This window comes from Microcaecilia unicolor, chromosome 3 (genome assembly GCF_901765095.1).
Source record: "Microcaecilia unicolor chromosome 3, aMicUni1.1, whole genome shotgun sequence".
Lineage (NCBI taxonomy): Eukaryota > Metazoa > Chordata > Amphibia > Gymnophiona > Siphonopidae > Microcaecilia > Microcaecilia unicolor.
Genome location: NC_044033.1, coordinates 59,009,535 through 59,034,388, shown reverse-complemented (window position 1 = coordinate 59,034,388; position 24,854 = coordinate 59,009,535). Strand labels below are relative to the sequence as shown.

The window sequence follows — 24,854 nt, the reverse complement described above, 5'->3', positions numbered from 1 at the left end:
CAATGATGGGGTCGTTATCTAATTCAGAACAGAATTGGGAGTGGAGGTTGGTAAGATTAGGTTGGGACATTAGGATAGGCTTGCTTAAAGAGATGAGCTTTCAGCATTTTTCTAAAGGGCAAGTAGTCATTAATTAATCGGATTGGTCTGGGTAGAGCATTCCAAAGCTGGCTGCCCAAAAATGAGAAACTGGATGCGTAGTAGGTCTTGTATTTAATTCCTCTACAATTGGGAAGGTGTAGGTTGAGATAAGTTCGTGAAGAAATAGATCTATTTCTGGCAGGGAGGTCGATCAAATCACTCATGTAGCCAGGGGATTCTCCCTGTATGATCTTGTGGGTCATTGTGTTCATCTTGAAATTTATTCTTTCTTTGATGGGGAGCCCGTGGAGCTTCGCGCGAAGAGGTGATGCACTTTCAAATTTTGATTTGTCAAAAATAAGTCTGGCTGCTGTGTTTTGGGCAGTTTGGAGTCTCTTCAGTATCCTTCCTAAATAGGTTATAGCCTGGTATGTTTGCATCCCATTCATGGGAATCATTGAGCCATGTCTCTGTGATTGCAACAACGTCTAAGTCTGCCTCTAACATCTGGGCTTGCAGGTCATGAACTTTATTGCTTAGACTGTGAGCATTTGTGGTCATTGCTTTCCATCTACATTTCAGTGAAAATTTTGTCTTCTGTTTAGTTTTTCGTTTAGTCTCATTTCCTGCTGTGTTGATAAGAAGTGATTTGCTAAGATTGTTGTTTTCTTTGCTTTCTTTTCTACTGTCACATCTTGTTTTTAGCTTTAGCTGGAGGGTGACCACTTGAAATGACCTGCCTCCATATGCCACCCCCGCCTTCTAGTTTAAATGCTTAGAAATATATTGTCTAAATATCTCCCTGAGGAATTTTTTCCTGCCACAGTGAGATGCAGCCCATCGTTACAATATAGTCTTTTGTTTTTCCAAGTATTGCCCCATCCTCCTATGTACCTAAATCCTTCTTGGTGACACCAGGCTTTGAGCCAGCTATTGAAATTTTCAGTACTTTGCAATCTTTTCTCTCCCTTTCCAAAGGTAGGTAGTACTTCAGAAAAAGCTATTGTTTGTACCAAAAGTTTTAATCCCTCCCCCAGCTCCTGAAAAGCTCTCTGCATGGCAAGTGGGGTATTACTAGACAAGTCATTTGTTCCCAGGTGGATAACAACATCAGTGTTTAGTTTCTTCTCTGATTATAGAGATTATTTGCTTGGTACTCCTGGTAGCTGAGGAGCCTGGAAGGCATTTCACTTTGCATGGCCCCTTGAACTGTGTTTCAAAGTTAATGCCTCTGATAATGGAATCCCCTAGTAGCAACAGTTTCCTGGTATGAGTTTCAATATTAGTGCTTTGGGGTATCTTTTCTCTTTGGGAACCTTCATATCTTTTTGTTCTGCATCAGTTCTCTTTTCAGGGACACCACAGTGCTGTAATGGAGCAAAAGAATTCTGTAGGGGCAACACTTGTGAGGGCAGATGCTTCTGTGCCACATAATGTAGTCTGCCTGAGCCTACCGTGAACCATCTATTCTTAGGTGGTTTTATCCTTTGAGGCAGTGGTGAGAAGTTGGTATGATTCTGTGCAGTCATAGAAGCTGCTTTAAGTGCACCCAATTCCTGCTTTAGTTTACTGAGCTTCTGTTTTAAACTAGCAAGCTGAAGACAGATAGGACAAGTCTTAAGTCTCCAGATGATTTGCCTTGAAACTAAAGCACCACATTACAGAGAATAAAACTCAACTGATAGGGTTAACAGTCTGCAAGATTGCCTGTGTATGACCGAGGAGTAAAGTTAATGAGTTTTGGCTTGTCTATATATGACTGGAAAACCCTGGGGTGGGTGGGTGGGTGGAACTAAGTCCCAGTGAGTCAGCCAAGTGCTGTATGAAAAAAAGTTCTCTAGGTGTGACCAGAAATGATACAGTCTGAATAAATAATTTCAAATAAAAGTGATTTCTTGCAACATGGGATAGTTATATACAATCATTGGCCCTGAGGATATGGAGCTTGATTTTATGTAAGTTGAACATGTGACTCATTTGCCTACCTATACACACAGGGAGTCACATGATGCGCTCTTCCTGAGTGAATGGAGGCAGGCAGAGCTCTGGCACAGAACTAAAAAAAAAAAAAAAATTCCTTGCCCTCAGACCTGAAAATTATGTTCTCAGTCCCTCTAAGAAGCAGAGACATATCTGGAGTATGTAAAAGTAGAATTCAGCCTTCAGATCACAGTATGACAACAAAACCCCAAAGGCTAAGTAAAGAAAAGGTGGATGATCCTGCGATGTTCACAGTACCCATGGGAGAATGGGTGTGGGAGAGAACCAAAATGGTATCCAGCAGCCCTTGAAGACAGATTAAACAAACTGCAATTAGCAGTGGATGAAATAAAGAAACGTTTTGATTCTCACTGTCAGTGGTAGAGCTGAGGGTCTCAGCACAGGAGGACTACAGTATCCAAATGACACAACACATGGAGCTGCAAGAAAATTGAGAGCAAGAAAACAGAAGTTGTTGTTAACAATTTGTGACTGGTAGGACTCCAAGAATGCGCCTCAGATGCTGAACTGTACCAGATCTTTGTCAAGTGTTTACGAGAAGCTTGGTTTGCCCTCAGAAAACCTATAGTACAACTGCAAAAGGGTGCATAGAATTGGGCCTAAGGGTGCTATGGATTAAATACCCCAAACAGTGACTGCTCAGTATTTAAACTAGAGAGATAAAGGACATTTTGAGAGCATATCAGAGAGCAGGTCTGCTGGAATATAAGGGTAACAAGATCTTGCTTTTTAAAGATTACTCCATGCAGGTAACAGCTCAGAGAAAGGTAATGGCACCATATGGTACAAAGCTGCACTGCAATGGTATCCAGTTCACAAAAATGGCATGCAGGTAAGACTATAACCTTATCATGGAATCTACTGGAGTTTATCCAAACACTGAAGAGTAAGAAAGGGGGGGGGGGATTGTGGGAGAAGGGGAAGGGGAGGAATTATTGGAAAGGAATGATGTGTATGATTGGGCAGCAAAGTTATAGAAAATGATGGGCATTGGGTAATGTTACCTCTTTGCAATATAATGGATGATAATGGTTAATTGAAAGGTGCCTATACACATTTATGTTTTTTTTTTGTTTGTTTTGCCTTTTTGCTACAGTCTAAATTGTCCACACCCTTGTCGCCTCTTGCTTGGACTATTGCAATTTACTTCTCACTGGTCTTCCGCTCAGCCATCTCTCTCCTCTCCAATCTGTCCAAAATTCTGCGGCACGACTTATTTTCCGCCAGAATCGTTATACCCACACTAGCCCACACCTCAAGTCACTCCACTGGCTCCCTGTCCGCTTCCGCATTCAGTTTAAACTTCTCTTACTGACCTTTAAATGCATCCACTCTGCAGCCCCCCCCCCCCATTACCTCTCCACTCTCATCTCTCCCTACATTCCTCCCCGTGAACTCCGCTCACTGGACAAATCTCTCTTGTCATCCCCCTTCTCCTTCACTGCTAACTCCAGGCTTCGTTCCTTTTCTCTCGCGGCACCTTATGCCTGGAATAGACTTCCTGGACCTATATGTCTAGCTCCATCTCTGTTTTCAAATCTATGCTGAAAACCCACCTTTTCACTGCTGCTTTTAGCTCCTAGCCACTACTCAGTTGCCCTCCCCTTGTCCCTTCCTTCCTTCTCACCCTGTACTTCCCTCACCCGTAACTGTCTTGTCTGTCTGTATTATTTAGATTGTAAGCTCTTTTGAGCAGGGACTGTCTCTTTGTGTCAGGTGTTCAGTGCTGCGTGCGTCTGGTAGCGCTATACAAATGCTAATAATAATAATAAATTCCTTCTGTAATATGTTATTGTCAGAGATCTTGGCTGAGGGGGGAAGGGGTAGGGGTTGGAAACTGTGGAGAATAAGGAGGTTTAGGTTTGTAGAGAGTAAAGGTTATAAGAAAAGGCCTCTAATCTCGGGATCCTTTATGGTTATATACAGATTTTAAAGGAAAAGGGAGTAGGGGGTATAGGAAAGTATGTATAGGTACTGTCGATGTTATATTGTGCTTGCCGAGTTTGACTATTTTGTTGGTTTCTTATAAAAGAAATTTAGCCTAAAAGCTGTTCTCTCTCCTTTTTAAAGGTCAGTGACAGCAGCCTAGTTCCATACTTTCAGAATATACCTCCCCTTCCCTAGAATGCTGCCATCAAGGTGATTTGCAGAGTGTAGACAGCATAAAAGCAACAGATATATTTTAAAAACACACACACACAAAGACAGTATAAGAGGAAGGGAGAGTTATAATATGAACTAAAAGAAAAAAAGACACATTGGGGAGGGGGGGGGGGGGGGGGGGGGGAATGGCTTCTGAATCATATAAACCACCTAAAGATCCCAAAAGTCCCATCCCTAAGTATAACCCTCACTAGAGTCATGTCTTCAGCGCCTTTTTCCAGATATCCGTGGACAATAAATTCCACAGCTGAGGTGGCCATATATTCAAATGTAGATTGCCTTGCATTCTCCAATCTGGCATGCAGTGATTATTTGTTACATTTATACCCCACATTTTCCCACCTATTTGTAGGCTCAATGTGGCTTACATAGTACCAGAGAGGCATTACAGACTCCGGTGCAAACAAATACAAAGTGATATTGTGGTAAGATAAAGTTCATGTGGCACAGCCACACTAGGGAGTCATACAACGGAAGAGTTCTGTTATGTACATTACGTTCTTTAATTTTGTTGTGTTGCAGAGATCAGGCATTTATGTTGGATTGGTAGGGTATGCCTTTTTAAACAGGTTTCCAGGATCATCTTTATGCTGATGACACCCAGCTGTATCTCTCCACACCAGACATCACCGTGGAGACCCAGGCCAAGGTATCGGCCTGCTTATCCGACATTGCTGCCTGGATGTCCAACCGCCACCTGAAACTGAACATGGCCAAGACCGAGCTTATCGTCTTTCCACCAAAACCCACTTCTCCTCTTCCTCCACTCTCGATCTCAGTTGATAACACCCTCATCCTCCCCGTCTCATCTGCCCGCAACCTCGGAGTCATCTTCGACTCCTCCCTCTCCTTCTCTGCCCATATCCAGCAGACAGCCAAGACCTGTCGCTTCTTCCTCTTTAACATCAGCAAAATTCGCCCTTTCCTCTCTAAGCACATCATCCAAACTCTCATCCATGCTCTCATTACCTCTCGCCTTGACTACTGCAACCTACTCCTCACTGGCCTCCCACTTAACCATCTATCCCCCCTTCAATCCGTTCAGAACTCTGCTGCATGTCTTATATTCTGCCTGAACCAATATACTCATATCACCCCTCTCCTCAGGTCACTTCACTGGCTTCCAATCAGATACCGCATACAGTTCAAGCTTCTTCTTCTTACCTACAAATGCACTCAGTCTGCAGCCCCTCATTACCTCTCTACCCTCATCTCCCCTTACGTCCCCGCCCGAAACCTCCGCTCACAGGACAAATCCCTCCTCTCAGTACCCTTCTCCACCACCGCCAACTCCAGGCTCCGTCTATTCTGCTTCGACTCACCCTATGCTTGGAATAAACTTCCTGAGCCCATACGCCAAGCCCCCTCCCTACCCATCTTCAAATCCTTGCTCAAAGCCCACCTCTTCAATGTTGCCTTCAGCACCTAACCTTTATACCTTTCAGGAAATCTAGATTGCCCCAATTTGACTGCCCCTACTTGACTGCCTGTACATTTGTCCTTTAGATTGTAAGCTCTTTGAGCAGGGACTGTCCTTCTATGTTAAATTGTACAGCGCTGCGTAACCGTAGTAGCGCTCTAGAAATGTTAAATAGTAGAAGTACTAGTAGTAGTGATTGTATTTTTCAAGGCTTTTGGTATTGCGTTCCACAGTTGTGTGCTTATGTAGGAAAAACTGGACACGTAAATTGATTTGTATTTGAGTCCTTTGCAGCTTGGGTAGTGCAGATTTAGGTATGTTCGTGTTGATTCGGATGTGTTTCTAGTTGGTAGGTCGATCAAGTCTGTCATGTATCCCGGAGCTTCACCGTAGATAATTTTGTGAACCAGAGTACAGATTTTGAAAGCAATGCGTTCTTTGATTGGGAGCCAGTGTAGTTTTTCACGAAGGGTTTTTGCACTTTCAAATCGCATTTTTCCGAACATAAGCCTAGCTGCCGTATTTTGAGCGGTCTGAAGTTTCTTTAAGGTTTGTTCTTTGCATCCCGCATAAATTCCATTGCAGTAGTCTACATGGCATAGTACCATTGATTGTATCGGGTTGCGAAATGTTCTCCTTGGGAAGAACTGTTTCACACGTTGAGTTTCCACATTGAGTGGAACATTTTCTTTGTTGTGGATGGCTCTCTAGTGTTAAGTTGTGGTCCACTGTAATGCCGAGGATTTTCAGGCTGTCTGAGACAGGGAGGGTGTAATCTGGGGTGTTGATAATTTTGGGGTTATCCGTGCTGTGTAGGGATGAGAGGATGAGACAGTGTGTTTTTTGTTTGTTTAGTTTTAGTTGAAATGCATTTGCCCAAGAGTCCATGATGTTCAAGCTGATCTTGATTTCGTTGGTGATTTGTCAGTTTAGATTTGTAAGGAATGAATATTGTGACATCGTCTGCATAGATGAAAGGGTTAAGGCCTTGGTTGGATAAGGACTTGGCTAGTGGGGTCATCATTAGGTTAAATACCTACGAGAAGATCAAAGTGCCCCTGACAGCACATATGGGAGCACAAGAGAGGAAAGACAGAGCAACACCTGTATAGTAAGTCTGCAAAACGAAAACAGTGATAAAATTTGATCTCAGCTGCAATGGGAAGTGTATGTTCCTCCATAAGCAAAAGATAATTGTCACACTGATATATCTCTAAGCAACAATTTCACAGCTGTGTTTTAAGACCAATTGGAATCTCTTAAGTTTATTCTATTCATGATCAGAACATGCAGTAATATCCGCAACAAAAAAGTCCAAATAAGGAGGCTTTTGGTAGACTGGCAGGGAGTATTTAACATCTGGATTATATAAATTTCTGTTGGAGACATCAATGCTATAACTAGTGGCACAAATAGATATAATTAGTACATAAGTACATAAGCACCGCCATACTGGGAAAAGACCAACGGTCCATCAAGCCCAGCATCCTGTCTCCGACAGTGGCCAATCCAGGTCTCAAGAACCTGGCAAAACCCCCAAAACAAAACAAAAATTTAAATTAATAATGTTCAATGGACTTTTCCTTCAGGAATCTGTCCAAGCCCCCTTTAAACTCAGCGAGGCCTCTGTCTTTTTTGTCCCAATAAAAATTACTTTAGTTTGGTAATTTGCCCCTTTCCTTCTTCCATGCCTCTAAAACAGCAGTTCTTAACCTTTTTTAGTTCCTGCACCCCTTTCCTAAACCATGTGCCTACTAGTGACCTCTGACAACTACATGTGTCAATGTTAGCCACTTACAGTGGTAAACATAGTTATACTACTATCTGTACTAACTGCCTTCACTATCCAGAAAGTTTCAGCAAATTAACCCAGATTTCAAGACCGTTCCCAGTACCATTGGCTAGGAATTCCTGTACAGATCCCCCTGCACAGGGTTTGGAAGAACTTTCTTCCCAGAATGAACTGTGTGAAGCAAATTATACCCCCCCCCCCCACCCCTCCAATTTCCCAAATGGGTCCAAGTGCGTTGCCTACATTCACCACGTTATCTAGTGATCAAAAATCTTGATTCTCGGACCATTAAAGAGCCTTTAAAATGAAATTTTTATTTACTCTGTTTAGGTTCCACATTTGCTTTCCCTTTATATTTTATGGTTTATTTAACTTGCTAAATGCACCTAAAGCTCTTCTCTGCACCAGGGGTGGACGGATTCCCAGGAGAATTCTACAAAATGCTGCAGCCCTCCCTGATAGGCCCCTTATTCGAATCACCAAGCCGTAATTCAAGAAGGGCAGTTCCCGCTACGTGAAAACACCGCATGCATCTCATTGTTACTAAAACCAGGGAAGGCCGTGGAGGAGCCGAAGTCCTACCGACCCATTTCCTTAATCAATGTTGAAATTAAGTTACTAGCAAAGATTCTGGCAACTAGGCTCGCGAATTGTCTACCCAGCGTTATAGGACCAGCACAGGTAGGATTTATCCCTAAGAGGCACTCAGTGATGCATGTCCAGAAAGCCTTGTTAGCTATGGCCCAATGCACATATCAGGAAAATCCGGGAATATTGGTGAGCCTGGACGCGGCCAAAACTTTTGACCGGGTTAGCTGGGATTTCCTATTTTACATGCTGGAATGGGTGGGGCTCCCGGACGGGTTGAGAAGAGCAGTACATGCCTTATATACTAACCCGCAAGCATATGTAATGGCAAACGGAGGGCTCTCAAAGGGATTCGTAGTGGGTCGAGGCACGATTGTCCCCTTTCCCCCCTGCTTTTTGATTTAACGTTAGAACCACTGCTACGGCTTTTAAAGTCCACCCAGGAGATTAGCGGAGTACAGGTGGGGGACCAAGAAGTGAGGACCCTAGCGTATGCGGATGATATTCTTCTGATATTGACAAAACCCCAGCAGCCGCTAGAGGCTGCCCTAAGAGTGATCCAAGAGTACGGATTTGTGTCAGGGTTCATCCTAAATCTCAGTAAATCATGCGCCCTACCCCTGGAGACCCACACTCAAGCGAAGTGGAAGGGGGAGTTCCCCGTTAAATGGATGGATTCCAAAATGAAATACCTGGGGGTAGTCCTCTCAATTAAACAGTCTTCTTTATATAGGGACAATGTAGACCCGTTATTAGATATGACACAATGTAAATTATCAATGTGGAGAGAACTCCCCCTCATCATATGGGGCCGCGTGGCTCTAGTCAATATGATGATTGCCCCATGGTGGTTATATGTATTCCAGCAATTACCACTCTTTTTAAGGGGAAGGGAGGAACGAACATTGCAGAGGTTGATACAAGACTATTTATGGCAAGGGAAGAAGCCTAGGATCCCGTATCACCAGATAGCAGCCCCACGAGATGGAGGGGGCATGGGCCTCTTAAATATTAAGTCCCTAACTATAGCCTGCTCCATGCGGCATATTAATGACTGGTATCGCGGGACTTCAGACTTTTCTTTAACCGAAGTGGAAACAGTTATGTTCCCGAGAGTTCATTTTAGTCACCTGCTCCATACTGAGGGTGCCCTACCTACAGATGCTTATAAAATCCACCCGTTGTTACGGGCGCTTAGGGAGACTTGGAGATGGATGTGCAGGCGGCATCAGCTTTCGGCCCGTGCATCTCCATGGTTGTCCATATGTAATAACCCAGCCTTCCCACTGGGACAAGGGGGTGGCGTTTTTAATACGTGGGCAAAAAAGGGAATAGTGTATTTGGTACACATTATAACAGAAGAGGGTCGGCTGTACTCCTTCCCTGACCTCCAACTGAGATATAAGATCCCTGCAAAATACTTTTTCGCGTATTATCAGCTGCACCACTATGTCGCCTCGCTAGACTGGACAGATTTAACTGAAGATGTTGTGGAGATCCTATCAGAGGGCTTCACTTTGGGCACGCAGCTAGCGGTTCCACTGAGATGTCATCATCAACAGCTGAAGGACACCACCGCAGAGCTGGATTTCGCACGGCTGGCTGCAGAGTGGTCCAGAGATCTGGACAGCGAGGTCTCGGCTGACGATTGCAGGCAGTTTTTGAAAATCATACATAGACAACGGTTGTCTATACCACAGAGAGAGAGAGAGACTATATAGGTGGATACTGACAACGCACATATCCCCCTATAGAGCGTGTCGGGCGGGATCTGCCACGAGTGGGGCTTGCCCAAAATGTAACCAGGGACTGGCTACGCTGGGGCATATGTTCTGGCACTGCATACATATAGCACGCTTCTGGCGGAGAGAAATGGAGGAAGTAGATCGATTATGGAACTGCACCTTAATTTGGGATCCTCTGTTTTTATTCTACATTTTTAAATATACAGCGGATCCCCCTGAGGGATTTCAAGCGTTTATAAGACTGGCGATCTATTTTGGAATTAATATTATCTTACAATTCTGGAGACTCCCCGAAGAACCCCCTATGCAGGTGTGGCGCTCGCAGTTGTTAAAGCAAATGCGAGTGGACAAATACGGAGTCTCCGACTTGGACAGTATAGCGGGCCGGAAGTTCAGAGCACAGTGGGAGCCCCTGTGGGTAACCCTTACAGCAAAAAGGAGAAGTCTCTTACTAAATTTTTAACCGGACAGCCAGGGACTACGACAGAGCAGAGAGAAAGGAGGACATGGGATTACTGGGAGAACCGTGGTTAGACACATGCCTTACCGATGCCACATTTCCTAGTTAGTGTGCTGGGATGCCGGGTGCATGCAGGGGGGCACTGCTGCTCACACTCCAGAGGGAATGAAGATGTACGGTTCCTAGTTGACTTCACTGATAAGAGGACGGGGGTTTGGAGGTGACAGTGGGGAGGGGGGACAAGCGTCACATGCTTATATGATAAATGATATGCAGAGTAAGGGCATGATGATTGTTAATTTGTCCTAATGCCTGTGTATCAGCCTACAGCGCAGGGCCACAAGAACCAGGGCCCTTGGCAGTCTATGACATTGAAAGGTATTTCGATATGTGCAGCAAACAGGCGGGGCGAAATAAAAGATGCCCTGTTGGATAATAGGCAATACCTTTCATTACATTATGTATTGTCACAATATGTATGTAATACAGAAGCCTAATGTGAAGATTATGGAACGCTTGTGACCTTGGGGTTGGGAGGTGGGGAGAAAATGTAAAATAGTAGGAATACACCTGTTTAGATGTTGATAAGTTGAGAAATTGTTTAGTTTGGTGAATTGTGTACTCTGTTACAATCAATAAAAATGATTTAAACATAACTTGCTATACCCACTTAATTTATACAAGAACATAGTACAATAAAAATGAGACTCAGAAAAGAACACACTCATAGCAAAGCACATACATGCAAGACCAGTCATTCCAGAAATAGGTATCAAGGAAAAAGAAACCCGCCTAATCCTCCCGAGTTAAAGCCTCAAAGGCAGTGGTAAAGTAATAGGAATTCAAAGCCACCACTTAAATCTTGTTAATGATCCTTCAGCCCGCAATTCCTTTGGTAAGGCCAAATAAAAGAATGCACCCGCATGTGGAGATGCCTAGTGGGCCCTGGACAATGCAGGGACCATTAGCTTAGATTTAAAAAGTGGATCTCAGAGTCCTCCCAAGAACATACAGTGTCACCAATCTAGCAAGAGATGGAGACCTATCATAAAAGGCGTAGATGTTTTTAATTTTCTTCAATCCTCTCCGGATACCATTGCTACAAGAGCAACTTTGCTAGTTTCTTTTTAAACAGGAGCAAAAAGTATTAGCTCTGAAGGCTTTTTTTCCTAACAAAAATGTATCTTTTTGTGATCTGAACATTATGATGTTTTTAAACATTGCCAGGCCCACTCAAATGAGGTGGAAGGTTTTCCTACAGCTAAAGTCAAAGGTCTAAAGCTAACAAAGGAGAAAAACAATGTTCCTACCAGAACTCAGCAGCACACAAAGACAGAGCAAACAGAGCACCCACAGCTGCAAGGAAGTAAGGTAATCAAGGAAAGCAGCTAGGCTAGGGAAACAATCAAGCATACGCTGGGAATAACCAGCACACAGAGAAGCTATAAGCAACAGGAAGAGTAAGCAAACTCCAACGGATGCTCAGTGTGCTACTAGCACAGAGAGAGGGAAAGAGGCTCAGCTGACAGGAATCAACGCTAAGCAAAGGCTGTAGGGAGAGGTAAGCTTATATAGATCTGGTTTCTGACGTCTGCAGATGTCAGCTCAATCCCTGACAGGCCAATCAGAAGCGAGTCCCAGTCATTCCCCTGCCTGTCTTAGCAGAATCATAACATTACTACACCTAAGTATTTACATTTATCATGTTTTGTTAGTGAGCATCACTTTCATTCCCAATAAACACTAAGCTCAGGCAACTGGGAATTTGTTGAATCAAAACATGCCCTGCTTTGGGTGAACAAAGCCCGTTTTACTAAGCTGGGAAGAGGAGGGCAAAAAAGTAATTTTAAAAAGAAATCTGGCAGGAATAAATGAAGCTGGCATGAAAAAACATTAGAATGTTGAGGTAACATACAGTAACACAGTAGACGACGGCAGATAAGACAATTAATCCTTGGAGACAGGAGAGGTTCCGAGGGATTGGAGAATGGCGGAGGTGGTCCCTCTTCACAAAAGTGGGGATAGGGAAGAAGCTGGAAACTACAGGCCGGTAAGCCTCACTTCGGTTATTGGAAAAGTAATGGAAGCCATGCTGAAGGAAAGGATAGTGAATTTCCTGGAAGCCAATAAGTTGCAAGATCCGAGACAACATGGTTTCACCAAAGGGAAGTCGTGCCAAACGAATCTCATTGAATTCTTTGACTGGGTGACGGGAGAATTAAATCAAGGACGTGCTATGGACGTCATCTACTTAGATTTCAGCAAGGCTTTTGACACGGTTCCCCACAGGAGGCTCTTGAATAAACTAGAAGGGCTGAAGATAGGACCCGAAGTGGTGAACTGGATTAGGAACTGGTTGACGGGCAGACGCCAGAGGGTGCTAGTGAATGGAGTTCGCTCGGAGGAGGGAAAGGTGAGTAGTGGAGTGCCTCAGGGATCGGTGCTGGGGCCCATCCTGTTCAATATATTTGTGAGTGACATTGCCGAAGGGTTACAAGGTAAAGTTTGCCTTTTTGCTGATGACACCAAGATTTCCAACAGAGTGGACACCCCGGAGGGAGTGGAAAACATGAAAAAAAGATCTGAAGAAGCTGGAAAAATGGTCTAACGTTTGGCAATTAAAATTCAATGCGAAGAAATGCAAAGTGATGCACCTAGGGAGTAGAAATCCAAGGGAGGCGTATGTGTTAGGTGGGGAGAGCCTGATAGTCACGGACGGGGAGAGGGATCTTGGGGTGATAGTATCTGAGGACCTAAAGGCTATGAAACAGTTCGACAAGGCAGTGGCCGTAGCAAGAAGGTTGCTAGGCTGTATAGAGAGAGGTGTGACCAGCAGAAAAAAGGAGGTTTTAATGCCCCTGTATAAGACGTTGGTGAGGCCCCACCTGGAGTATTGTGTTCAGTTTTGGAGGCCATACCTTGCGAAGGATGTTAAAAAAATGGAAGCGGTACAAAGAAAAGCTACGAGGATGGTATGGGAGTTGCGTTCCAAGACGTATGAAGAGAGACTTGCTGACCTGAACATGTATACTCTGGACGAAAGGAGGAACAGGGGTGATATGATACAGACGTTCAAATATTTGAAAGGTATTAATCCGCAAACAAATCTTTTCCGGAGAGGGGAAGGCGGTAGAACGAGAGGACATGAAATGAGATTGAAGGGGGGCAGACTCAGGAAAGATGTCAGGAAGTATTTCTTCACGGAGAGGGTGGTGAACGCTTGGAATGCCCTCCCGCGGGAGGTGGTGGAGATGAAAACGGTAATGGAATTCAAGCATGCATGGGACAGGCATAAAGGATCCTGTGCAGAAGGAATGGATCCACAGAAGCTTAGCTGAAATTGGGTGGCGGGGGGAAGAGGGGTTGGTGGTTGAGAGGCTAGGATGGGGGAGGGCAGACTTATACGGGGTCTGTGCCGGAGCCGGTGATGGGAGGCGGGACTGGTGGTTGGGAGGCGGGAAATACTGCTGCACAGACTTATATGGTCTGTGCCCTGAAAAACACAGGTACAAATCAAGGTAAGGTATACACATGAGTTTATCGTGGGCAGACTAGATGGACCGTGCAGGTCTTTTTCTGCCGTCATCTACTATGTTACTATATGTAAGACACGGATAGTCCATTCTGTATGTCCAACAAGGTGGTTTGAGCCATGCCCGTCACTCTGTGTGGGCCCCAGTCACCAATACTTATCAAGCCGGTTATCAAGTCTCCTCCATGCCAACCATATAGGCAGCCTAACATAATGCAGTCTTTGTTAAACCCACTATCATCACCAAGTTATTACTGACAGCATTCATCTTCCCTTCCCAGCCCGAGCTGCACAGCACCCTCACTTGCAGTGAAGTCAGAGAATGGCTGTAAAGATCTGTGACCTTATTCAGCACCTAATGTAAGCAGGCCTTTCATGAATCACACCCTCTCCATGCTAGTACATGCATTGGTAAAGTCCAGGGATGAAGACTGAACTGATATAACTATACAAATAGTTCAGTCATCAAGTGAAGCGCACATGATACTCATAGGGATCCATTTAACAGTGGGTACAAGCTTAAGGTGCATGGTCTATGGACAGCTTCCTAAAGGAAAAGTCCACAGACCATTATTAAATTGACTTGGGAAAATTCACTGCTTATTTCTGGGATAAGCATCATAAAAAGTATTGAGCTTTTCTGGGATCTTGCCAGGCATTTGTGACCTGGATTGGCCACTGTTGGAAACAGGATACTGGGCTTGATGGACCTTTGGTTTGTCCCAGTGTAGCAATACCTATGTACTTATGTACTCAAAACTTGATCACTAAATGGGTTACAGTCTATGCAAATGAGCACTAAAAAGAAAGTACTAACTTTATAGGTTACACATGAAAATTCAGCTAAATTCATGACTCCTCCATCCTAAGGAGGATAACGTGCAAAGTGCTGCTTTTGGTGTTTAAGAACCTTCGTACAGGATTCTCTCATTTTTTGCTATGATTTGGCAGAAAGGCTTCAATGAGGCCAAATCCATAAGGTTCTACTGCTTTGGATGTTACATGATGTGTTTTATTTATATAATAATGCTTCCTGGATCTCTATTAGTCACAAGTGTTGAAAATAAAAAAAAAATTTAAATTGCTCTCTTTCTTCTTTAATATGTACACTATTTCAAAATTACATAAAGCGAGAAGTATCACTCATCTTCTATTAAACATGTTACCAAATCTTATTTGGAAATGTTATAAAGTGCTCCCTATAACTGAGTATTTAGGAGACATATTCAGAACCCACACAAATGACCCTGCATGCCATGGCTGCCAACTGGTTTAAGAACTAAATGTGATGTCAGTTTGTGGCATCATAGCCAACATGAAACAATCAGTAACCAAGATAGCTTGTGATTTTCAAACTGTAATGGCTGTTCTAAATGATTCCAGAAAATTGTAAGGAAGCAAAAAGTAATGACTCCACAGTAGCCCTTATGTTATAACATACTTTTCAAAGACTGCACATTATAACAGAGTTTTCTTTGTGAACATGAAGTCAGTGTCATAGCCTTACCTGAGTTGCCACATTTAACAAAGCTAATCGTCCATTTTTTGAAATTGTAAAAGACATAATTGGATGATCTTCTTGAACTCTGAAACAGCAAAACAAAAGATGGTATAAGCTAAGCAACTAAAACTGGTTTAGGAATGACTTGAGTATTTCAGACGAACAGAGTTCACTAATTTGCAACCTCTTTGCTCTGTCTCCAAGTCTACTTACATTAGAGAACTTACTGAAGAGCACTCCATCAAAAGGATGACTACTCACATCCCAAAACAGAAGCCTTAGATACAAGTTAATATTCTCTGCTAAAGAGACACCACCACAAAAAAGACCACCACCAGAAAGTTAACTACTGCTTTTACAAAATGAAAATCATAAAACAAAAGAGAAAAAATACACAACTCTTAATTAAAAATAAATTACATGTTCCTATCTGTAAGGTCTTCAAAGTTATAGCCCCGAATCCGTTGATGTGTGTCTGAGGCCAGAACAGTCTTCCCGTCACTCAAGCACCAAAGACACTGTACTCGTACCCCTTCCCAGGAGTCAAGCAGGTTACCGTCTAAGTCCTGGTTAGAAAAGAAACACAACCCAACTGAGAAAGGGAAAACATGCATACCTTTCTCCTCATCTATCCTTCCAAGACCACTCTTAACTAGTCTCAATCGATCTTGGTGAGTGATGTGCAACCACCAGTGTTTTCCAGTATTTATATCCAGAGTCCTGTTTTTATACCCTCTGCTACACTAAATGCTCTTCTTTCCCAAAACATTTTCTAGCCACAGCTTAAATCACACTATGAAACCCCGGCACAAAGAACTACATAGTGGCACATATATCTTTCTTACTGCTCTATCTAACATTCTAGAAAGTCTCTCTGCCTCATCCACACTTCTCTTTTCAAATACCTTCTTGGGTTGTATGCCTTCACTGCAAGTACACTGTTAAAGATAGCAATATATTGTATTTTTAAAAACAAAATACTACATATACATGTTCCTATAACTTGTTTTGGGATGGCCCTGCATGAAAGACACCACACAGTCAATTTACATCATTTTAACTGCAGCAATTACTTGGAACTAGAGACTGACCAACACGGTTTCAGTGTCAAAAACTGTCTCGATCCATATTCGGCTTCATTTTGGTTTTGGACAAAAATGCCAGTGCATTTTCGGCTGAAACTTTGCGCTGTCTCTCTCTCTACAAACAGGAGAAGCCTTGCGTCCCTCCTCCTCCTACCAGACCCACCTCCTCCTTGGGCTTATCTTAAATCTTGGCGGTCTTGTATGGGCAGGAGCGATTTCCAGGCACTTCTGCCTATGCTGCGTCTGCTATTAAAATGGTTGCTGTGAATTTCAGTGGCAGTTTTGCAAGAATGCCACTGATGGTCACAGCAGTCATTCTGAGACTGCCAGCATAGACAAGAGTGATAATGAACTGCTCCTGTCTATACTGGCTCCAATCGCAACAAAATGGCTGCCGCGACTATTAGCGGTACTCTCATGAGACTGCTGATGAAGGCTGCGGCAGCCATTTTAACAGCAGAGATGACAAGGGGATTGCTCCTGCCCTGACTAGGCCACCAGGATTTAAGAGTGGCCCAAGGTGCCTATAGGTGGGTCCAGGAGGAGGAAGGACACAAGGCGCCTCCCTCTGAGGAGGGAGATACAGCACACAGTTTTAGCCAAAAATGCTATTTCATGTAGTATCTCGGTTTGTAGACTTTATTTAATATGCATATACAACATTCTTTTCAACTTTTAATTGTACCATTTATAAGTTTAGTAACTGTAGTGCAATATAGTACTTTTTTTTAAATTCTTGATAGCATTCCTTTCTTGTAGAGTATATATGTACTTATGCATTTATATATCATAAATTACCGTTATGCAGTTATTTTAATCCTTGCTTTTGGAACTTATCCTTTGTATATATGTTTATATATAATTGTTTTTCGGCCACATGATATGTAATGTTTTCAAGCTTTTGTTATTTTTTGTATACATCTAGAAAAGACTCCTGAAGCAGGCATTCATTTGCTGAAATACAGCGCCATGTCTTTTTTATTGCATTGAACCTCTGGATATAATAAATTTTTGAACTATACCGTCTCCATCCCTACTTCCTTCTTTTTAGCACTTGTAGCATTTCGTAGGGATTCTCACCTCCACCACCCCCTTTCTTTTTAAATTACATTTGCCCCATTAATGCAAACTCAGGTTTAAAGAAAATCGCAAGCATTCACCTTTAATTTTTCTACAGGAGAAATCCATTATTCATTATATATGAAACAAATGAGAACATCCACCAGAAAAGAAAATGAAGTACAGTGAAGAATGGAAACCATCAGGGCCCTGAAGCATGCATAAATTGGTGTTTCTTCTATTTCTATAGTAAATTCCTGGGAAAACTGGTTAACATAAACAGCTAGTTGATGACTTTCTACAGTAATACATGCAGAGAAGAGAAAAATACAACACAGTATCAGATTTTATGAATTATTTGAAACTCCTTTGTAGGGAAGAGAAGGGAGGGTCAAATATTTCAAAACCATGCATTCTGGGTGTCTGTAGATACAATGAACCCTTTCATACACTTACACACTGATAGAACTGTCCACGTTGTCCTCCAGTCACAAAGCGTTTCCCATCTGGATTCCATGCCACACTTGTTAAGCTGTCTTCATGAGACTGGCTCATCTTTGTTCTGAGTTCCCCAGTCTAAAAAGAAACCATAAATATTCTATTTACCTTTACGGGAGGGGTGGGAGGGGGAAGAGAACGATCATAGAAAGTCAAATAGCAGTGTGCCAATTAACTGTGCTCCACACATTTATAAACAGGTCTAAAATATTACACACCATAATACCACCACTAAAAAAAGGTAGCCTCAGTGAGGATAGCAAATATGTTTCACTAGTCAGTGCACTTTTAGAGAGTAAAAGTAAGGATTTATGATACTACTAGTAAAACAGGCCCGTTTCTGACACAAATGAAACGGGCGCTAGCGAGGTTGTCCTTGGAGTGTGTATGTTTGAGAGAATGTGTGCCATGAGCCCCCCTTCCCTCCGAGTTGCAGGGTCTCCCCCCCTCCGAGTTCCAGGGTGGCCCTCCCTCCCTTCCGAGTTCCAGGGTCTCCCTCCTTCCGAGTTGCAGGGTCGCCCCCCTCCCTCTGAGTTCCAGGGTCGCCCTGCCCTTCCCACCCCCTCCCCCTCCCAGTTCTAGGGTCGTCGTCCCTCCCTCCCACAGCCGCACTAGCTCCAAGTTTAAAAATCATCTTCACAGGAAAGCAGCATTAAAAGGCGTGCAGCCTCGGTCCTTCTCTCTATGTTAGCTCTGGTCCCACCCTCATTGCTGAAAGACGAAATGAGGGCGGAACCAGAGCTAACAGAGAGAGAAGGGCTGAGCCTGCACGCCTGGTGGCGGCGACCTAGGGGGGCGTGGCGTTGCAGAGAGGGTGGCAGGGGCGGGGCCTCGTGCAGTTGGTCAGTGCTGTGGTTGACGTTCCCGGAACTACGTGACGTTCAGTGGCCTTACAGCAGAGCAGCGCACGAATGACTCAGCCACGCAGTCAGCCTCAGAACGTTGGAGGTGCATTTTATTAGATAGGATTGTGTGATAATGCAAGAAAATGATCTCCTAGCACTGAAAAAAGGGCAATTTACTAACTTCCTGACAATTTAGCATATATTCTAAAGGGATAAAAAGGCAAGTTGGAGATTACCTTCTAGAAGCTTTATGGTGTAATTAAAAGGTGCATAAGAAGAGATGACAAAAGAAATGCTGGGAAAAAATTTTTGTTTTATATGTTTTGGGCAGACTGGATGGACTGTTCAGGTCTTTATCTGTCGCCATTTACTATGTTACATTTAACACACTTTTATACACTTGTTCACTCTTAGAACTGTCCACGCTGCCTTATGATTACAAAGCATTCACCAACTACATAACAATCATGTCCAACACCCTCTGAAACCAACAGCAATGAACCACAAAGACAAGAACAAACTTGTGGCTCAGGGCACAGCTTCAAATTCTACCAAATGCCAAGTTAAAAATCAGACCTGCAGAAGTTCGATGTCTAGTGGAAAGAAGGCAAATGATCTAAATCCTGGGAGGGACCTGAACTGGTATAGCAGGCTCAAGGAAAGGAAATTAGCAGATAATAAAATTTTTACCTGCATTATTCTCCATGTACTCAAGCTTCACTGCTCCCTTCCTTTATAACCAATCTGAAGTGCTTCACTTAAGAATGTAGCCTGGATCAAGTTGCTGCCTTGAAAATTTCTACTGGCAACACTACCTTAGCTTCCACCCAGGAAGTTGCTTAAGCCCTCAAGTGCACCTTTAGACAGGAAGCAGTTGACCAGAGTGACATCAAGAGTTTTGAGTAGGCAGCCCATAGACAGCTTCAGTGAGTGTTACAGCTCTCAGGGGGTCCTGCCTAGTGATTTATTCCCCTTGCTGCTATGGAGGAATTGGGAAGTAGCTGACCAGAGTGACATCGGAGCCTTGAGCAGGCAGCCTGTGGACAGCTTGAGGAAGTGTTTTAGCTCGGTGCCGCTTGGTGATTTATTCCCCTCACTGCCATGGATACATGCCTGAAGGGGCATGACCAAAGGGGACACCCCCCTTTGGAGCCCATAAGGAGCCGGGAACTCCGCTGACATCTATGGGGAAGCATAAGAAAGTTAAAGCTTTAGTTGATATGGCTGCTAAACCCACCCCAGTCTGTGGACTGATGGACCAGCATGTTCAGGTGCAGGTGGGAGCACCAGACTGTTCACGTGAGTACTGTTTCTTCTCCCATGTTGGGCATTCAGACTCCACCCACTCAACCAGCCTTGTTGCATGAGAAAGAGTGGTTGCTAGTATTGACAGGCCTGAAAATGTGGCTCACAGCCTCAGGTAATCTCTCCTTTATTAAAGAAAATTCTAACTTTGGAACATTGTTGCTGTTGCCTAGTCCTATTTGTAGTTTTCAAACATCTACCTACCAACATCTTCTCAATCAGAACCTACTTTAAAGGAAATTTTGAATGTGATAACTAAAATGGAGAAGAGTCTAAAAAATATATTTGATCAATTCTCTAAGGGGGGGGGGGGGTCTTTTACTAAAGCTCAGCTCGAGTTATCTGTAGCAGGGCCCATAGGAATAAAATGGGCCCTGCTGCAGATAACTTGAGCTAAGCTTTAGTAAAAGATCCCCTAAATTTTCTTTGGACTCTTCAAGTAAGATGACTGAACAAGAACAGAGACTAATGACAGCTGAACAGCATTTAACTAAACGTGAATAACAAGTATCTAACCTTCAGAGTGTTGTGACTTCACCTGTGAAAGATAGTTTATCTATTCATATGGAGTTAGAATAGACATCAGGCTAAAACTCTGGAGATTATTACATTTTCCAGTAACACATTTTATCTCTCCTTTAGAGCTTTTTAAGATTTATGTGACATATGAGTTAGCTTATTCAAAGTTTAGTAGAAGTGTCAGTGCTTTTTACTTGCGGTCAGGCAAGAAAGTGATTCGGGAGGAGAGCTTGATCAAATTGCTTCTGCAGATAGCCTCGATATGTCTAGACTTCGGGAATCCTCTCAGAAATTAATTTCTAAAAGAGCCACATTGGTTGTGACTCTTCAATCTGTTGATCAGAAGCTCTCCATCCTCAAGTCTTATTTTCCTACAGAATCTATTTTATGGTCAGGCTATCTCTGTGTTTCCTGATGTTGTTAGAAGTACTCAAGTTGAGACAGAAAGCCTTTCTTAGGCTAAAGCCTAAGGTTCAGGCTACTGGAGGGACAATCTTTCTAAATTATCCCTCTAAATGTCATATCACATTGGGCAACAATATGCTTTTTGGGAAAAATAGCCAGCTAGAATTGTTTCTTAAAGAAAGGTCTGAAGTATCTGATATACGATTTATTTAGATAATTTCAGTATGGCTGATGAGTTTAGATTAAAGGAAGTCTAGGAAGATTTGTTTTATTGCCTGCTTGATGATATAGTTTTGCAAAGAATAAATACGTGAAGACATTTTTCTTTTTTGTTTTATTTAATTGATTTTGTGTTTCCTTCTTTCTTTTGTGGAGTCAGCTTTCTCCCTTACGATGTGGACTTGATGAGTTTGTATTTCTTTGTAATTTCCCCATTTTTTGTTCAATTAAAAAAAAAAGTGCACCTTTAGAGCTGCTGGCACCTTTTATGTAATAAGTAGCTGGAGCGAACTGTTTCCTTCCTCTGATGTAATTTCCTGTTTCCGCGAGGGCGGGACACTTGAGAGGGAAGGGAAGGCTGGAGGCAAGCCTACTTATTTCAATGCTGCCGCTGCTTTGATTTTCAGGTAAAATAAAAGATTTTTAAAACGCAGGATGGCAAAGGGCCACTTTGCAAGACAAAAAAATGATCCATTTTTTGAAAGGAGGTGGACATTTCCAAGTAGCAGATCAACACCCTGTAAACATCCAGGTGCCATCCTTACGGCTTTTATAGAGAAAGCCAGAAGACACCCTCGGATTTGTATAGACCAGCAAGGTCACCTTAGGCATAAAGGAAGGCACTACCCTTAACGAGACCAACTCTGCAAAAAAGCAGATAGGGATCTCTGCAAGATACAACTTGCGATACCAGCCTCATATCAATTTGATAAAGAAAACCTTTCATCTGATGAGAAAGTTAAAACATATTCATAATTTTTTTAAGGTACACCATTTTCATCTTTTGGTGGAAGCATTATTGCTATCTCAAATGGATTATTGCAATTTTATCTATTTAGACTGCCCTAGATCATTACTAAAGAAACTGCAAACTATACAGAAACAGCAGTATACCTTATTTTCTCTCTGTCAAAGGGTGATAGAATTACTCATCTTTGATTTATTACATTAGCTTCCAATAATAGATGCAAGGGTAATTTTTAAGTTTTATTGTATATTGTTCAAAATTGTTTATATGGAGATGCACCATGCTATATGTATCCTTTATTTCAATTTTTTTCCAGCAAAGCAAGTTTATGCATTATGAGACACATCTCCATCTAACTTTTACAATCCTAAAAGGAAAAATATGGGAAGATTGTTCACTATCATCTTTACTCATTAAGCTACAAAAAACTGGAAAATTTTACAAATCACATATCACATCAATAACCAATTATCCATTGTTTAGGAGAGCCTTGAAAACACATCTATTTTAAAAATATGTGCAGAAAAAAATTAAACTTTTTACATCTTAAATATTCTGATTTTTGAATCTTATATTGGAATTCTGGATGATTGTTCAACTTCCTGTTATGTAAACTGCAGTGAACCATGCTTGCAGTATTTGCAGTAAATACCTAGTGTAACGTCTCTTCATGTTGAAGTGTACATTTCTGCACATGTCTAGTAGTGCTACAGAAATGATAAGTAGTAGTAATGTAATGTAAAAAGATCACCACTAGGAAAAACACCTTCAGTGTTAAGTCCTTAAGGCAGCATTTCTCAAACTGTGTGCTGCGGCACCCTGGTGCGCCGCAGTGACCTCTCTGGGGTGCCGTGCCAAATCAAGGCCGGCGCAACCCGGTAAGCATGGCGGGGGGGGGGGGGGGGGGGGGGGGGGTGCCACAAGCCATGCTTACTGCCATCACATTTCCAGCCCCAGCTGCCCACTCTCAGCTCCCCCCCCACAGCCCTCTTTTCGTTCGTGCCATCCTGCGTTTTAAAAATCTTTTATTTTACCTGAAAATCAAAGCAGTGGCAGCATTGAAATAAGCAGGCTCGCCTCCAGCCTTCCCTTCCCTCTCAAGTGTCCTGCCCTCGCGGAAACAGGAAATTACATCAGAGGAAGGCGAGACACAGAGGGAAGGGAAGGTTGGAGGCAAGCCTGCTTCTTTTGCTGCTGGCTGCTGCTTTGATTCTGAGGTAAAATAAAAGATTTAAAAAATGCAGGGAGACAGGAATAAAAGGGGGATGCTATGGGAGAAGAGGGCGAGAAGGTGGGGCTTGGATTTGAACTGCAACTCGGGGGCTGAAAAGGGGGACGGGCTTGGGTGAATCGCTGGACGTGGAAGGGAAGAGAAGGCAGGGGAGAGGGCAGAATTGCTAGGTATGGATGGATGGATGGAGGAGAGGGCAGGGGAGAGAGGAGAATTGCTAGGTATGGATGGAGGCAGTGGTGTGCTAGAGCCAGCTCGCACCGGCTCGCAAGAGCCGGTTGTTAAATCTTCTTCCGACTTGCGAGCCGGGCTCTGGCTCTACTACTAATCATTTCTATAGCGCTACTAGACATACGCAGCGCTGTCCTCCCTCCCTCCGGATCCGGTCCCCTCACCGACTCCTTGTCCTTCGAATTCTCGGGGCAGGCAGTCTTGCCTGCCCGCTGCCAGCACTAACTCTCCCCCGCTGTTGGTTCGCGCTTTAAAAAAGGCCGCTGAGACTTCCAAAGGCGGCCTCGGCCATTTTGAAGCGCGATCCGGGGGAGAGTCAGCGCTGGCAGCAGGCAGGCAAGACTGCTTGCCCCGAAGAATTTGAAGGACAAGGAGTTGGTGAGGGACCGGATCCGGAGGGAGGGAGAATTCGCTGAACAACTCAGGAGGAGGTGGCAGGGGAAAGAAGGGAGTCGCTGAGCATGGGTGGATGGAGGGGAGAGAAGGGTCGTTGGGTATGGATGCATGCAGGGCAGGGGAGAGGAGGGTCACTGCTGGACAGGGGTGCGTGGAGTGCAGGGCAGGGGAGAGGGAGGGTCACTGGACATGGGTGGATGGAGGCAGGGGAGAGGAGGGTCGCTGGACATGGGTGGATGGAGGGCAGGGGAAAGGAGGGTCACTGGACATGGGTGCATGCAGGGCAGGGGGAGAGGAGGGGAGAGAGAAGAAATGCTGGACATGGATGGAGGAGAGGGAAGAGTGAGGAAGGAGATGAGATGAGGGAAAAAGAAGAGAGGAGAAAAACTGCACATGGGTGAAGAAAATAGGCAGAAGCTGAGGACCAGAAATGAAGAAGAAAGGAGTTAAGGAAAGAAATAAATGGAAAGGAAGCCCTGGAAACGGAGTTAAGAGGACAGATAGCAGCAGAATCGGATAATGGGCAAGCATGATCAGAAAAACAGTCACCAGAAAACAAAGGTAGAAAAAAATCATTTTATTTTCATTATAGTGTTTGGAATATGTTCATTTTGAGAATCAGGTGCTCAACATTAAAGTTTATATTATTTACTTATTATGGCATTTTATCGCACATTAAACATGAATTTGATTGGAACCTGGGATCATTTAATTTTTTTTCCACCCCCCCCCCCCCAGCCTCTCTCCCCGGCTATAGCCAGCTCTGCAATTTGTGGGGGGCGCAGAGGGGGACCGGGGAGAGAGCCTGTTGTTAAACATTTACCAGCACACCACTGGATGGAGGAGAGGGCAGAGGAGAGAGGAGAATTGCTCGGTATGAATGGATGGAGGAGAGGGCAGGGGACAGAGGAGAGTTGCTGGGGATGGATGGATGGCAGAGAGGGCAGGAACAGAGGAGAGTTGCTGGGATGGATGGATGGCAGAGAGGGCAGGGGACAGAGGAGAGTTGCTGGGATGGATGGATGAAGGA

The 24,854-nt window shown here is 43.6% G+C and overlaps 1 protein-coding gene across 1 annotated transcript in view; it reads right to left on the bottom strand.

Moving 5' to 3' along the window:
• WDR26 (WD repeat domain 26) overlaps positions 1–24,854 on the bottom strand; it is a 252,395-nt gene that overhangs the window by 26,131 nt on the left and 201,410 nt on the right. The window contains exons 9-11 of the mRNA XM_030195962.1: positions 17,884–18,003; positions 15,704–15,849; positions 15,290–15,368 (exon numbers count right to left, since the gene is read on the bottom strand). Of these exons, the coding sequence (XP_030051822.1) occupies positions 15,290–15,368; positions 15,704–15,849; positions 17,884–18,003 (345 nt within the window). The remainder of the gene's footprint in view (positions 1–15,289; positions 15,369–15,703; positions 15,850–17,883; positions 18,004–24,854) is intronic.